The sequence below is a fragment of the Manis javanica genome, chromosome 4 (genome assembly GCF_040802235.1).
Source record: "Manis javanica isolate MJ-LG chromosome 4, MJ_LKY, whole genome shotgun sequence".
NCBI classification, from domain to species: Eukaryota; Metazoa; Chordata; class Mammalia; order Pholidota; family Manidae; genus Manis; species Manis javanica.
The window spans coordinates 17,887,389-17,901,810 of record NC_133159.1 but is presented as its reverse complement, the minus strand read 5'-3'; the positions used below and the strand labels follow the sequence as shown (position 1 = coordinate 17,901,810).

General features: G+C 48.7%; 1 protein-coding gene and 1 long non-coding RNA gene across 3 annotated transcripts in view; one reads left to right on the top strand and one right to left on the bottom strand.

Moving 5' to 3' along the window:
• LOC108387777 (uncharacterized) overlaps positions 1-12,816 on the bottom strand; it is a 25,166-nt gene extending 12,350 nt beyond the window's left edge. The window contains exon 1 of the long non-coding RNA XR_005061252.2: positions 12,734-12,816. This is a non-coding gene — a long non-coding RNA (uncharacterized lncRNA). The remainder of the gene's footprint in view (positions 1-12,733) is intronic.
• Positions 1-14,422, top strand: part of IL22RA1 (interleukin 22 receptor subunit alpha 1) — a 16,129-nt gene extending 1,707 nt beyond the window's left edge. The window contains exons 2-7 of one of the 2 annotated variants that reach the window (XM_017646132.3): positions 2,244-2,376; positions 3,286-3,464; positions 4,823-4,998; positions 8,220-8,358; positions 11,406-11,527; positions 12,548-14,422. In XM_017646132.3, coding sequence (XP_017501621.3) covers positions 2,244-2,376; positions 3,286-3,464; positions 4,823-4,998; positions 8,220-8,358; positions 11,406-11,527; positions 12,548-13,474 — 1,676 coding nt within the window. In that variant the 3' untranslated portion in view covers positions 13,475-14,422. Of the gene's footprint in view, positions 1-2,243; positions 2,377-3,256; positions 3,465-4,822; positions 4,999-8,219; positions 8,359-11,405; positions 11,528-12,547 lie in introns of those variants that run through there. The other variant, XM_073233407.1, reaches the window with a different exon arrangement.

Genomic DNA, 14,422 nt, shown 5'->3' with positions numbered 1-14,422 from the left:
AATTCCACCCACTCTCCTTCTTGCCCTTGACTTCACCCTGCTGAAGCCACCATTCAGTTCCGATCTCAAGTGGACTCCCTCGCTCAACATAAGCCATAGCCCTGAGTCAAGGACCCATCCCTCCAGAACATAACCCAATTCTGCCCAGATTCAGATTCAAACAAGATGTCAGCCTCACCTTGGGGCTCAGCAGAATAGCCTTCACACTGGCTAGAGGCAGTATGACCCACCCAGGTTCCAGGACCCCCTTATGGGGGCCCCAGGAAGCCTGGAACACAAAGATTTCTCCAGCTGCTGGGCCTGACCAGACCGACTCAGAGAGGAATGTTGCCTTAGATTTAGCAAGTGGGTGCACAGAAGGGTTGGGCTGTCCTAATATTCTTCCCCATTCCCACAGGTGCCCCCTAAGCCTATGGACCCCTCTTGCAGAAATACTATAGGTGGGCCTGAAATGGAGAATAACTAATGATCTACTCCCTCACACACTGGGCCTGCTGGTGCTCATGGCCATGACCGGGGCGACATGTACACATCACAGACACATATATACACAAGGCCTCAAGGCCTTGACGCAACTGGGTCTGCACCTGTTTATTTCCCACCCCTGGCAACCAGGCCCTTCTGAGCACACTCAGAGCCAGCTGCCAGCTCTGGTCCCCATTTTCCTGCACCCAGTCCCATTCCACAGACCCAGCTTGGAGGCTGAAAGAAGAGTTCTGTGAGTTCAGGGCTCTCATTTACAGTGAAGGCTGCCCTGGGGACAGTGCCCTTCCCCGGTCCTCTTCTTTGGGCTCTGGCCTTTGCTGTCCCTTCCTTGGCCTTTTGTATCCACCCCACAACCAGTCCAGCACCGTAATGAATACTTCAGGCTCTGTGACATGCTAACTGTGACACTAAGCATGTAACCGCCTCTGGGCCTCAGTTTTTCTCATACATAAATTAGGGATAATGATTGTAACTGCCTTATCAAGTTGTCACGAGAAGTTAATGAAGTGACTTGGCACTTACATGTGCATTTCATGAATATCAGCTGCTGCTACTATCATTATTGTTTGTCTTTAGGTAAGTCAAATCCTTCCCATTTTAGAGATGAATTGATGTTCTAACTGTTGACAAAGCTTCCCCTGTGTCACCCCACCCAACCCATATGTGGCCTCAGTCAGCATCCCTCTCTCCATGGAGTCCATGTGGCTGCAGAAAGTGCCTTTTCCTTCCTAAGAAGTGGTGTGGTGGGCAGGGGTTGTTCTGCCAGCAAAGAGACAGGAATTCACAACATCATCTCCACCCTTGTTTGAAATTACTGACTCTGCAAGTTACTTAGATATTCTAGTTGAGTATCTTTAAAATATTCAGTTGGTGAGGACATCAACTCAGATGATGTTAAAAAGTGAATGAGTGACAATGACAAGTGTTGGCAAGGATGCAGAATAAATGACAGCACTCCAACATTGCCGGTGGGAATGTGAGATAGTGCAGCTACTTTGGAAAACAGTTTGGCAAAGAGCTTGGCGTTCTTCAAAAAAATTAAACCTAGAATTACCATATGACCGAGCAATGCCACTTCTAGCTATAGACTCAAGAAAACCAAATCATATTCCACTTAAAAACTTGTACACAAATGTTCACAGCAGCGTTACTCATAATAGCCAAAAAGTAGAAACACCCCAAATGCCTACCTGATGAGGAGATAAAGAAAATGTGGTATGTCCATACAATGGAATATTATTCAGCCATAAAAGGGAAATAAGTACTGATTCATGCTACAATATGGATGAACCTTGAAAACATACATCAAGCAAAAGAAGCAAGACACAAAAGGCTACATATTATATAACTATGTTTTATATGGAAAGACCAGAATAGGAAAACCCAGAGAGTCAAAAAGTGGATTAGTGGTTGCCCGGGGCTGGGGGAGGGAGGAAGAATGGAGAGTAACATTGGACACAGGGTTTCTTTTTAAGGCGATGAAAATATTCTGATAGTGGCAATTAGATAGTGGTAATGGTTGCACAACTTGGTGAATATACTAAGACACCGTGGAATTGTACACTTTCAAATAGTGCATTGTATGAAATGTGAATTATAGTTCACTAAAGAGAAAAAACGGCAGTGAAGGAGAGCAGTGAGGGTCAGCATCGTCTCCGGTGGGGGGGTTCAATTCTCACCCTCCTCGTTGGACAGTGTTGGAAGGCGGTGGCAGGGTCCTCATGCAGACCTGCTCACCCTGCTCCCACTTCCTGCAGCTTACATCGCTGAGGACACTTCGGATCTTCTTCAACAAGTGAAATTCCAGTCCAGCAACTTCGAAAACATCTTGATGTGGGACAGCGGGCCGGAGACCCCCCAAGACACGGTCTACAGTGTTGAGTATAAGAAGTAGGCTTCCCTTCCAACTTGGCTTCTTTTGACTCTGCCTCAAAACCAATCTTCCAAGAAAATAGCACCCCCCTTTCCCACACCCCGACCCAGACTGGTGTTACACAGCCTTCTTTCCCAGAGATATAGCTCCCCTCCTCTTTGTTTCATTTGCAGAGGGAGGGTAAAATAATGGTTAAGGTACAGGTTCTGGAGTCACACTGCCCATCCTTATATGCCAGCTCTTGCCTATATAGCCTTGGGCAGTGAAGTAACCTCACCAAGCCTCAGTTTCCCCATCCAGAAAATAAGGATAGCAATAGTGCTTTCATCATAAGGTTGTTAGGTGGATTGGATAAGACAGTCATTAGCACTTGTGCCTGGCAAATAACAAGGTACCAATAACTGTTTTACTATTATTGGACAGAGGAGGTTGACAAAAAGTGGTGCCCGCCCCCTCCAGCCCATGTCCCTGTTTCTGCTCATCTCCCTTCCCATGCAAGAGAGGAGGGTTGGCAGACCTGGGTCCCAGGCCTGGTCCTGCCACTTCGTCCTGTGGCAAGTCACTCCCCCTCTGAGCCTCAGTTCCCTCATTTTCAAAGTGGGGATGGATAACAGTGCCTGCCCCAAAGGCTTATGGGGATGATGAGCCCGGAATGCAGATCCTGACTGACGAAGTTCAAATCCCACCTGCCCAAACACCTGGGAAATTTTTACTTTTAAGCCTCAGCTTCCTCAAGAGAAAAAGAGGGAGAATAATGTTTGACCCTCAAGGGATCATTGTGAGGATGGATGGCTTGTCCACATAAAGATCCTGGGATACAGAACGTGCTAAGCAAATATTAGATATCTTATCATTATTAATAAACCATAGGCCTGGTGCCAGGCCTGTTCATTAAAGGTGTGCTCCTGCCCCTCCCTCACCTACAGGTACGGAGAGAGAGAGTGGCTGGTGAAGGAGGGCTGCCAGCAGATCACTCGGAGGTTCTGCAACCTGACCATGGAGACGGGCAACCTCACAGAGCTCTACTATGCCAGGGTAACTGCCGTCAGCGCGGGAGGCCGGTCAGCCACCAAGATGACCGACCGTTTCAGCTCACTGCAACACAGTAGGAGCCGCTCATATTGCTGAGGAGGGGAGGGGAGGGGAGGATGGCCCAGAGGGCCTCTGCCTCCTGGGCTGGGGGGAGGCCATCAGGCAGGTGGTTTTTAGGGATGGTGCCCCTGGAGAGCATGCCCAGTGTGCTTGCTCTTCTTTCTCCATCTGCATCCTGACCACCTTCATCTTCCTCTTGACTAGAGCCACGGCTCCTAACTGGGTCTCTCTCCTCCTCCTCCCTTGACTCCTTTCCAGTTCTTAGCCTTTGTCTCAGCTTCAACGTCACCTCCTAAGTGAGCGTCCCCACTCCCAGCCCCCAGAACTGATTTCACTAGGTCACCACCTATTATTCTCTGTCACAATAAACAGGTCGTCCTCGTAGCTCAACTCACAATCTGCAACTATTGTGCTTGCTTCCATGTATACCATCCACCACCCCCACTGAAATGTGAGCTCGGGAGGATGCCTGTGGGTGGAGTATCCCCTGTATTCCCAGCCCTTAACACAGTGCCTGACACGTAGGAGATGCTCAGTGCATAATTGATGAATGGATGAATAAACGAATGAATGAATGAATACGAGTGGCCACACAAGTTAAGCAGGTGGTGATGGTCACCAACTGACTGAATGGTCACCTGGTTTTTAAAGAAAATGAGAAATGAACTTAAATAAATTATTTTTTTCTTGGCTTATTCAATGAGTACATGTGTATTGCAGAAAATTTGGAAAATGCAGAAATACACAAAGGAAAATAGAAGTAGCCCAAAATAATCTGAACACTGGAATATAACCACACCTGTTTCTAGTCTTTTGTAATCTGGTTGTTGTTTTGTTTTTCATATAATGGTATCATGAACATTGCCCGTGTCCTTAAATATTTTCCCACAAAATATTTCATGGCTGCAAAATGATCTGTTCTATGGCGGCACCCTACTTTATTTCCCAAAGTCCCTTTTTTAAGACTTTTAAAGCAGTTCTTGGTTTTATAGAAAACACTGAACTGAACATTCTTCTACTTCGGATGTTTTTAATTTTGGAGATCAATGGACCCTTGAAGGACTTTCATAAATTAACTTCAGGAGGAGTGGGACTCATGAATCTCTAAAATTGAGCACAAGATTTTTGTATATGTCCATTTGGGGAGGAGAAAAGATTCATAGCATTCAATCAAATTCCCAAAGGGTCTATAAACCAGTAAAGGTCATTTCGTCTTTTTCTTCTCCCCTGTAGCTTAGCTGATGGTTTCAGAAGCATAGCTGGGGTGGGGTTGGGAGATGAGGGGAAGTAGTCATTTCTATGAACCAGGCCAACCTCAGACACTGGCGGCTGGTTCTGACTTTTTCTTTTTTTCTCTCTCCATTTGTCCAGCTACCATCAAACCACCTGATGTGACCTGTACTCCAAAGGTGAGATCCATCCACATGGTTGTCCATCCCACCCCCACGCCCATCCACGCAGGGGATGGCCACCGGCTAACCCTTGAGGACATCTTCCATGACCTATTCTACCACTTAGAGCTCCACATCAACCACACCTACCAAATGGTAAATATATGCACTGCCCTGGGCCTTCCCTGCCTGGGACACCCATTTCTCTCTCAATTACATTAGCATTGTTGTAGGTAAACAGGGGATGTGTTAATATAAATTAGCATTTCACAAAACATATCTACAGTGTCCCTCTTGCAGATTCACATACACAATAGCATGTTAATTGTGTATGCTAATCTGTCCTGCCAAGCCAAGAAGCCAGTTTCAATTTGTTTAATACAACATCTTTCAAATTTATTTGACCAGAGAAACTCCTTTGGCTTTGCATAATTTTTTTTTGCCTAATGCCTTCTAATATCCTGGGGAACCACCTCTATTAACATTCTCAGGTGTTCACTTTGGAAAATGCTGAAATCGATTTCTACTGCTGCAGTTCTTTTTGCTAATTCTCCACTATTTCCTGGATCTGGATACAGGCAGTCTTAAGATGAGTAATAAGGAAAAGTAGAAGGCAAGGGCATAAATTGTCAAATGATAAATATAAAAATTATTTATTTGTGCACTTAGAAAATGTAGTATTTTCCCCCTTACATGTGTCAATAAGCCATAATTCCATTGAATGACCATTCCCGCACTTGAGGAGTTTATAATCTAGTGGGTGGGAAGGAGTTAAAACAAGAATTCAAATAGCTATAGGTAGAGAAAAATAAGGTTATTTTATGGGGTGGGGTGGGAGTGGGGAGGAGACAGGGAAGATGTCAGCTCAGAGAGAACTGGGAAGACTCCCAGAATGGAAAACTCTCTGTTGCCAATACCAGTTTCTGGGTGTGCTGATTAATATGTGCTTGTCATGTCATTTAATCTTCACCACAACCCTGTAAGGTAGGAGCTCTTTTCTCCATTTCCTGAATGAGAAAACAGAGACTCAGAGAGCTTCAGTCACTTGCTCAAGATTGTTCAGCAAATGATAGCATAGTCAGGATTCAAATCCAGCTCTGTTCAAAGCCCACTGGCCTACATGTGATCAGAGAGAGAAGCAGGAAAACTCAGGACATTACTGAAAAGCACAAAACTGCCAAGTCTGGCTGGAGCACAGAGATAGAGATGTATAGAACAGTCTCTCAAAACATGGCCCCAAACCTATGGCATCAGAATCTCCTGTAGCAGTTGTTTCAAATGCAGGTGCTTGGGCCTCTATCCAGTCTACTAAATTAAATTCAGATTGCACTCCTGGCATCTGAATTTTAGTGAGCAAGTGCTTCTTAGCCACCCTGGAGTTTGAGAACCACTGATGTAGAGGAACCATGGGAGATAAACCTGGAAAGTCAGCCATGCTGTGCTGTAAGGGGTCTGGGTGGTGAACAGAGGAATTTTCACTATTTCAGTCGTCAAGGGGAACTGTTAAAGATAGTTGAGGTGGGAGAGTCCTTATCACAACCATATTTTGGTAAATATTTGGGGTTTTACTGAATATTTTTTTGTTATTGACCTACACTTTAATTGTTTGTGTTCCAAAAACATAATCTGAGTGATTGCAGTCCTTTTCAATTTATGGAGACTTGTTTTATGGCCCAGCAGATGGCCTATCTTAGTGAATATTCCATGTGTACTTGAAAAGAATTTGTATCTCGCGGTTGTTGGTGGAGCGCTCTGTAAATGTCTATTAGATAAAGATGGCTCAAAGTGTTGCTCAGATCCTCTGTCTTTCCTGATTCAGGGGAGCTCTGCTGTTCTTTGGATTGCTGAGAGCATTAAAATCTCCAACTATGATTGTGGATTTGTCTCTTTTCCCCTTTAATTCTGGGCATATTTGCTTCATGCATTTTGAAACTATTACCAAATACATACACATTTATGGTTAAAGCCTCTTGATCAATTGACCCTTTGGTCATTATGAAGCATCCTTTTTTATCTCTAGTAACACTCTTCGTATTGAAGTCCACCTTCCCTGCCATCAGTATAGCCACTCCAGCCTTCTTATACTCAGAGTTTACATGGTATATCTTTTGACATCACCTCCATTAGTTTTCAATCTATCTGTGTCTTTATATTTGAAGTGCATCTCTTACAGACAGCATTTTGACATTTTGACTTTTTTAAAATTGAGATATAATTCACGTACCATAAAATTCTTCCTTTTAAACTGAATGATTCAATGATTTTTAGTATATTCAAAATGTTGTGCAACCATTACCACTATCTAATTCTTTCTAACTTTTTCATCTTAATTGATAAGTTCTCTGACTCTTCTGTCATCTCCAATCTTTTGTTAAGACCACTCAGTGGGTTTTTTTTTCAGATATGGTATTTTTCAGTTTTAAAGTTTCCAACTTTTAGAGTTTCTATATTACTGATATTTCCTAGTTATTTATTCATTATGAGTACATTTTCCTTCATTTTCTTTAGCATATTTCTACTGGCTGCTTTAAAATCATCATCTTCTAAGTCCACCTTATTGGTCTTCTTGGGTGAGGCCACCATTGGCCATCTTTCCTCCTGAATATGGATCACAGTTTCTCTTTCTTTGTAGTTAATCTTTTAGAAAGATCCCCATGGCACCAAGTTGAATATGGAAATGGACAGGCAAAACCACAGACAGGTGACCAGTAAGGAGGCCTCTGGAAGAGTCCAGACTAAAGATGTTGAAGCCAGCGAAGGTAGAAGCAGTGAGGGAGGCAAGAGAGGGGCGGACATTAAATAGTTTTTGATATTTGATAAAGAAGAAGGAGGAGGAGAAGAACTAGAAGAAGAAAGGATGATGGGAGAATGGTGGTAGAAGTGATGGTGATGGTGGTGGTGGTCATGGTGGTGATAGTGGTAGTGGTGGTGGTGGTGATGGTGGTGGTGGTGGTGATGGTGATGGTGGTGGTGGTGGTGATGGTGGTAGTGATAGTGGTGATGGTGGTGATGGTGATGGTGGTAGTCGTGGTGATGGTGATGGTGGTGGTCATGGTGGTGGTGGTGGTCATGGTGGTGGTGGTGGTGGTGGTGACAATAGGAGCTAGTATTTAGTGGGCTGACTGTGTGCCAGATGCCATTCTCAGTGGACATTCACGGAGCTTGGACCAACTGGCTTTGAAGATAACGTAGAAGGTGGGGGGATGGGAACCGGAAGGGAGCACTGCAAACTGACCCACCAGTTCCTGGTTTGGGCAGCTGGCGGTACCATTTTACTGAGAGCAGTAGCCCAAGCAGAGGCGTGAGCAGGCTTGCCTGGGCTCCATGTGGAGGTGGGTGTGAATGAAGAGTCACTCTGGGTTCTCTGTCAAATTCAGCACCTTGGAGGGAAGCAGAGAGAATACGAGTTCATTGGCCTGACTCCTGACACAGAGTTCCTTGGGACCATCGTGATTTTTGTTCCAACCTGGTCCAAAGAGAGTGCCCCCTACATGTGCCGGGTAAAGACGCTGCCAGGTAAGTTCAGCTAACGCCAGAGGGAGATGGTGGTGCTCATGGTGGTGGTGGTGGTGATGTGGTGGTGGTGGTCAGTTCAAGTCTTGATCCTGGGCCAAGGGGAGGCTTGGCAGTGCTCTAAGAAACCACAGAAGGAGGACTAGTGTATTGTCAAAGTCAGTCTTTGTTTATGCACACATCAGTGAGCTGATGGGTTATCACAGCACATGTTTAATTTCCACCTGTCAGCCTCTGTCTGCATTTCCTCTCTGGCAAGCTGTGTGTGTACCCTGGCAAAACAAATTTGCCTTAATATTAACCCAAATGAGATATACAGGGAAATAACCTGCCGAAGGGAGAGCAGAGAAGATGAAAAGATCCTTCAGTACTTTCCAGGTGATGATAGCTGTGAATTTCTTCAGTGCTAACCAGGGACCAGGCACTGGTAAGCACAGTCCTCTTGCACAGCCCGTGAGGCAGGTACTATTACCATCTTTGTTTCACTGAGGAAACCAAGGTTCAGAGTGGTTAAGTCAGTTCCCCAAGATCACACAAGTGGTGAGGAGAAGAACCAAGTCTAATTCTGGAGACCACATCCTCTCCATTGCACTACTATTGAAATAGTTTTGAGTCATCTGCTCAAAATGAGAGGGTGTCTGGGTGCTCCCTCCCTCCAGCACATTGAAACTCAACTCTCCTCATAAGCGACATGATATTTTAATTAGTGTTTCTTTTCATAGAGATAGAAATGTCGTCATGCTCAAAGCTGCAAGCTGAGAGGACGGAAGTGAGGTAGATTGGATGGATTTGGAATAACCATCTCCACCTCAGTCATCATGTTCACAGTAACGATGTCAGTAGGTGATTTCTGCCGCAGTGAACACAGGAGAGGCGGCTGCTAGAGGCTGGGCCCTGGGGCTGAACCGCAGCTTGGCAGAATCATCAAGTTGCTTCTGGCCCTCAGCTTTGTTCAGAAACTTGACTCATCTGTTGCTCCCAGGAGCCCACAAGAGACTGATTTCTCTACCTGCGTCATTCATTTCCAGGGGAAGATGTGCCTGGTGGACCAGCTGGCACTGGCCACTTGCCGGGCTTTGCCCTTCCTGGGGAAAGGGCCACTGCAGAGCCCAGAATAGAACTTGGCAAGAGGGGAACTAGAAAAAGGAAACTGACCCATTCCTGGCCCACGCCTGCCCTGCAGCATGCAGCCACCACCCTGGGCCTGCTGTTGGCTTGTCCTTCCACGGTCTAGCTCATGATGTGAGACCATTTTTTTCTAAGACTGTAGCTGCTTTTATTTAAATTACACTTCTTGTGGGCTATTTCTTGCTGACATGAAGAAGGTACTTTATCTTTAAAAACAAAGTATATTAATAATAATTCCTGCCACTTATTAAGCACCAAATCTATTGCCAAGCACGGTGTTAAATATTTTATATATATTATCCCATTTAATCTTTATAACAATCCTGTAAATTGGGTAGCATCATCCCCATTTTACAAAGGAAGAACTCTGGCTCAGAGAGGTTAGGTAACTTGTTGGAGACCACACAGCTTGTCAGTGACGTAGTTAGGTTCATCTAATCCCGAAGCCTGGACTCTAACCACCACTCTGCAATTTTATTTACAGCTAGTCCCCTTTATGGCAGATTTATTCCCCTTACTTCAATTTCAGAGTAATATGGTGTGCCCTGGACCCTGTATCCTGGGGCCCATTTATCCTCAGAGCCAAGAATGCCCATTTTATCTGCCTCTCAGGCTGTCTGGGAGGGTCACAGAGCAACATCCAAGAATCTTGATGCTGGAAAGGGCTTTAGGGTTCATCTCATCCAATATCCAATTTTTATAGATGAGGAAACTGAGGCACACTTATGTAGTGGCTGTGAGGATGAGCTTTGGAGTTATACATGTCAATCCTGGCTTCTCCCCTGAGTAACTGTGTGACCTTGGTCAAGTCACTCAGCCTCTCTGACACTCAGTTTCATTATCTGTAAGAAGGGAGCATCCCTGGCCCCTTTGTTTGGGTGGATAACATCGGTAGAGCTTACATGCTTCTCACCAGTCCATCTTGGACTGGTGGCAGGAAGGGTGTCATAACAAGAACTGACCATGTCCATCCCAAAGATGTGCGACCCAGGGAGAAGGCTCAGCAGCAAAGCCCTTAGTCCACTCTCTTTTCTCTTTTAGAAACAGTTGTGTCTCCCCAGCGTCCCTCCAGAGCCAAGGTCTTCCCTGGTACCTCACCCATTACCTCTGTAGGGAGGTTGGGGGACAGGCCCCTGCCTTTGTCGTGTCCCTCTTTCCATCTCTGCTGCACACTCCCTACCAGGAAGGCCAGACTGTCCCCACACCCAGGCAAGAAGGGCCTGCTTTAGGAGGCTCTGCTCCAGCCCTGCTCTGGCCGTGACCCTCCCCACAAGATGAAGAGTCCTTGGGTCCAAGTGGACAGGTCCTCCTGCAGCCTGTGACCTCCCTTCTAGCCCACACTCTGAGTGCCTGCGACCCTGGAGTTCACTGTACAAATGCCTCAATACTGTCTGGTCTAGGCAGATCTTCCTCGCCCCCTTCCTCATGAGGGGAGACAGTCTGCTGATGTGCAGACCCGTGGCCCTAAGGGTGGCCAATAGGCGGCTACTTGTTGGGAGACATGGGTGAGCTTGGCTAAGTGAGCTGGGGAGGCAGAGACCTCACTCTGTCGAACTACATCATGGAACTGGCCATGTGCATGAGGCCCCCGGCAGTGTGGGAGGCATGGAGGCCTCCCCATTTCAGCACAGTACCCCAAGAAATCCAAGAGTTCAAACTCCAAACTGGGCCTTCTAGGGTGTTATGAAAAGTACATTTGTCAAGGTAAACAGAGAACACTTTCACTTTACAGTATAAAAACATGGTTTATAAATTCTGAATATTTAGGCATTATGATACTCTCTTTGGGCCCAGACCCTGCAAATCTTGAGGGTAGGAGAGGGCAGGGGAGGGAAAGCTCGGGTATGCAGCATCCACACTTGGGACTGGCCTCAGACCAGCTCTCAGCCTCACCGTCCTGTTCTGCTTCTTTGCTCACGCAGATCGGACTTGGACCTACTCCTTCTCGGGTGCCTTCCTGTTCTCCATGGGCTTCCTCGTCGCAGGGCTCTGCTTCCTGAGCTACAGATATGTCACCAAGCCGCCTCCCCCTCCCAACTCCCTGGTGAGCAGTTGCACGTGGGGCAGGAGGGCGAGGTCCAGGGGAGGGCCCAGAGCAGCAGAAGGCAAGGCCCAGGGCCCCCCGGCTCTCCCTCAAGGGCAGGGATCAGCAAAATTAGGCCTCGTTTCTCCCCTCCAACCTCAAGTCACCAAAGTCATGGCCGGCAGGGTGTATTGAAGAGGGGAAGGTGATCAGAAATGGTGGACTTGAGATGAAAAACCCACATGAATCCCAAGCATCCATATCCAGGCAGGTAACACAGGACCCAAGAGAGCAGGCCCCGCAAGGGACCGAGAAGGGGTGCTCGCGCCCTGTCCAAGCGGCAGCCAAGCACTGCCCCCTGGGAACGCAGGCCCACCACTGTCAGACCTTCACATTTTTTTCAGGAGAAGTCAGAATTTCAGATTATAGTGGGAAATCCCAATTTTCAAATGTTGGCAACTAATTTTTAAAACGCAGAGCCCTATGTAAACCACACAAGTCCCGTGGGCAGCCCCACTGTGGCCAGAACTGTGTCTCTGCTCAGAGGCCTGAGCCGAGCTGTGCGGGGCTCCGGGAACCAGCTCCCACCCATGGAGCGACAGAGGAGCTCGAGGCCACTTTGCTCAAAGCCAAAGCCCGCATGGGCCGTGTCCTGCACAGCTCCGGCCTCCCTTCAGCCCCATCCTTCCCACCTCCCTGCCCACATCAGGGACCCCGAGGAGCAGCAGTGTGGGCCACCTCACTGAGAGTGCACCTCAAGGCAACCCCAAATCTGGGTCACCAGTTTCCTGGTTTACTCCCTCCTAGAGAAACCACAGCCTCCCTGAGACAACCCAGACTTTAGACGTGGCCCCTCGATGTCCCTTAGCAAAGGCCTCAGCATCGACAGGCCTCTCTGGGAGGGGAAGGGGGTGTGCCACTTATGTATCTTGAGAAAGCCCCTAATGACCCCCCCATGCCCTCCTGTGGAGGACCCCACACACACACACTCTCAGGGAGTTTAGAATGCACCCTAACAGGCATAACGTTGTCCCTGCACAGAATGTCCAGCGCGTACTGACCTTCCAGCCTCTGCGGTTCATCCGGGAGCACATCCTGATCCCTGTCTTTGACCCGAGCGGCCCCGGCAGCCTGGCCCCGCCCATCCAGTACTCCCAAGTCAAGGTCTCCGGGCCCAGGGAGCCCTCAGAAGCCCCACCACGGCACAGCCGGTCTGAGGTCACCTACCTTGGGCAGCCGGACATCTCCATCCTCCAGCCCTCCAGCGTACTGCCTCCCCAGACACTGTCCCCACTGTCCTATGCTCCCCAGGCTGTCCCTGAGGTCAAGCCCCCATCGTATGCACCGCAGGTCACCCCGGAAGCCGCACCCCCAGTCTATAGTCCACAGGCCATCTCTGAGGTCCAGCCTCCTTCCTATACCCCTCAGGTCACTCCAGACAGCTGGCCTCTTTCCTATGGGATGTGCATGGAAGGATCTAGCAAAAACTCCCCACCTGTGGCCCTCTCTAGTCCCAAACACCTCAGGCCTAAAGCTGAGCTCCAGAAAGAGACACCGGCTGGAAACTACATCCCAGGCGGCCTTTCCCTGCAGGGGGTGATCTCCTTGGATCTGGAGGAGCCAGGAGAAGCAAAATCCTTCCACCAGCCTCTGGGGGTTCACATGGACAGAGGGGAGCCAGGGACACCAGGGTGCCTAAAGGGCCAGCTGCCCCTCCTCTCCTCTGTCCAGATCGAGGGCCAGCCCATGTCTCTCCCTCTGCACACTCCTTCTCTCCCGTGTTCCCCGGCTGACCAGGGGCCAAGTCCCTGGGGCCTGCTGGAGTCCCTCGTGTGTCCCGGTGATGAGGGTCCCATGCCTGAGGCTGAGGCTCAGAGGCCAGGCCCTCGGCCCTCTGACCTGGAGCAGCCCCCAGAGCTGGACTCCCTGTTCAGAGGCCTGGCCCTGACGGTGCACTGGGAGCCCTGAGCGGAGAACAGGGCAGGTCTTCCTTCCTGTCCCCGGCCCCACCTCACATCCCCGGCCACTCCCACTCCTGCCCGCGCTGTGGCCTCTGCAGCCCAGTGTCCGGTGGGCGCCCTGGAGAGATCCAGGGGGAGGGGACGCAGGGCCCCTGCCACAGGTAAGCTCCCGCCGAAGCAAAGAAGCACGACGAGGACTCCGGCCAGAGGAGTTACAGGCGTGTGCCACCTGCGTGCGGAGCTCTGCGGGGCCTGTCTGGTGGCTAGTGTGTAAGGAGTAGGTGCAGTGAGACTTCCTGGGGCCCCAGGGCCCCCAGCTCCTGAACCACTGGCTGCAAAGTTTTTCAGAGCCTACCTCTCTTCACCTCACTCCTGGCCAGTTCCATGACGTAGTTCGACAGAGTGAGGTCTCTGCCTCCTCTGTGACTCCCCCAAAATGAGGACAGGAGTCAGGAAAAGGGCACCTCATAGCAGACGGGGCAGAACCAGAGAAACTGTGTGTCTGCCAAGCCAGAGGTCATGAGCTGGGGAGACGCCTTCCCCACCAGCACTGCTGCTGAAACTGCACCACTCCAGCTTGGCTCCGACGGGACAGAGTGCAGGCCCACCGGGGACGGAGGACGCACACGGCTTTTCTGTCCCTATCCTGAGAGCAGGGTTTGAAAGGAACATGGGACCATGGAGACATGGGGCCCTTGAAGGAGACGCAACAAGAAGCTGTACTTACTTCACAACTTTGGAAAGTCAGGCCTTGGGTTCAGCCCATCTGGGTCCAAATTCCAGCCTCGCCATTTACCAGCTGCATGACTTCAAGCACACTTGAATCACTGTTTCCTCATCTGTAGAATGGGAATAATACCTATCTCACCAGACTATGGTGAGGATGAAATTAAATAATGTCTGTAAAGTGCTTGATGGTACCTGATACATGGGCAGTGCCCAATAAATGGTAGCT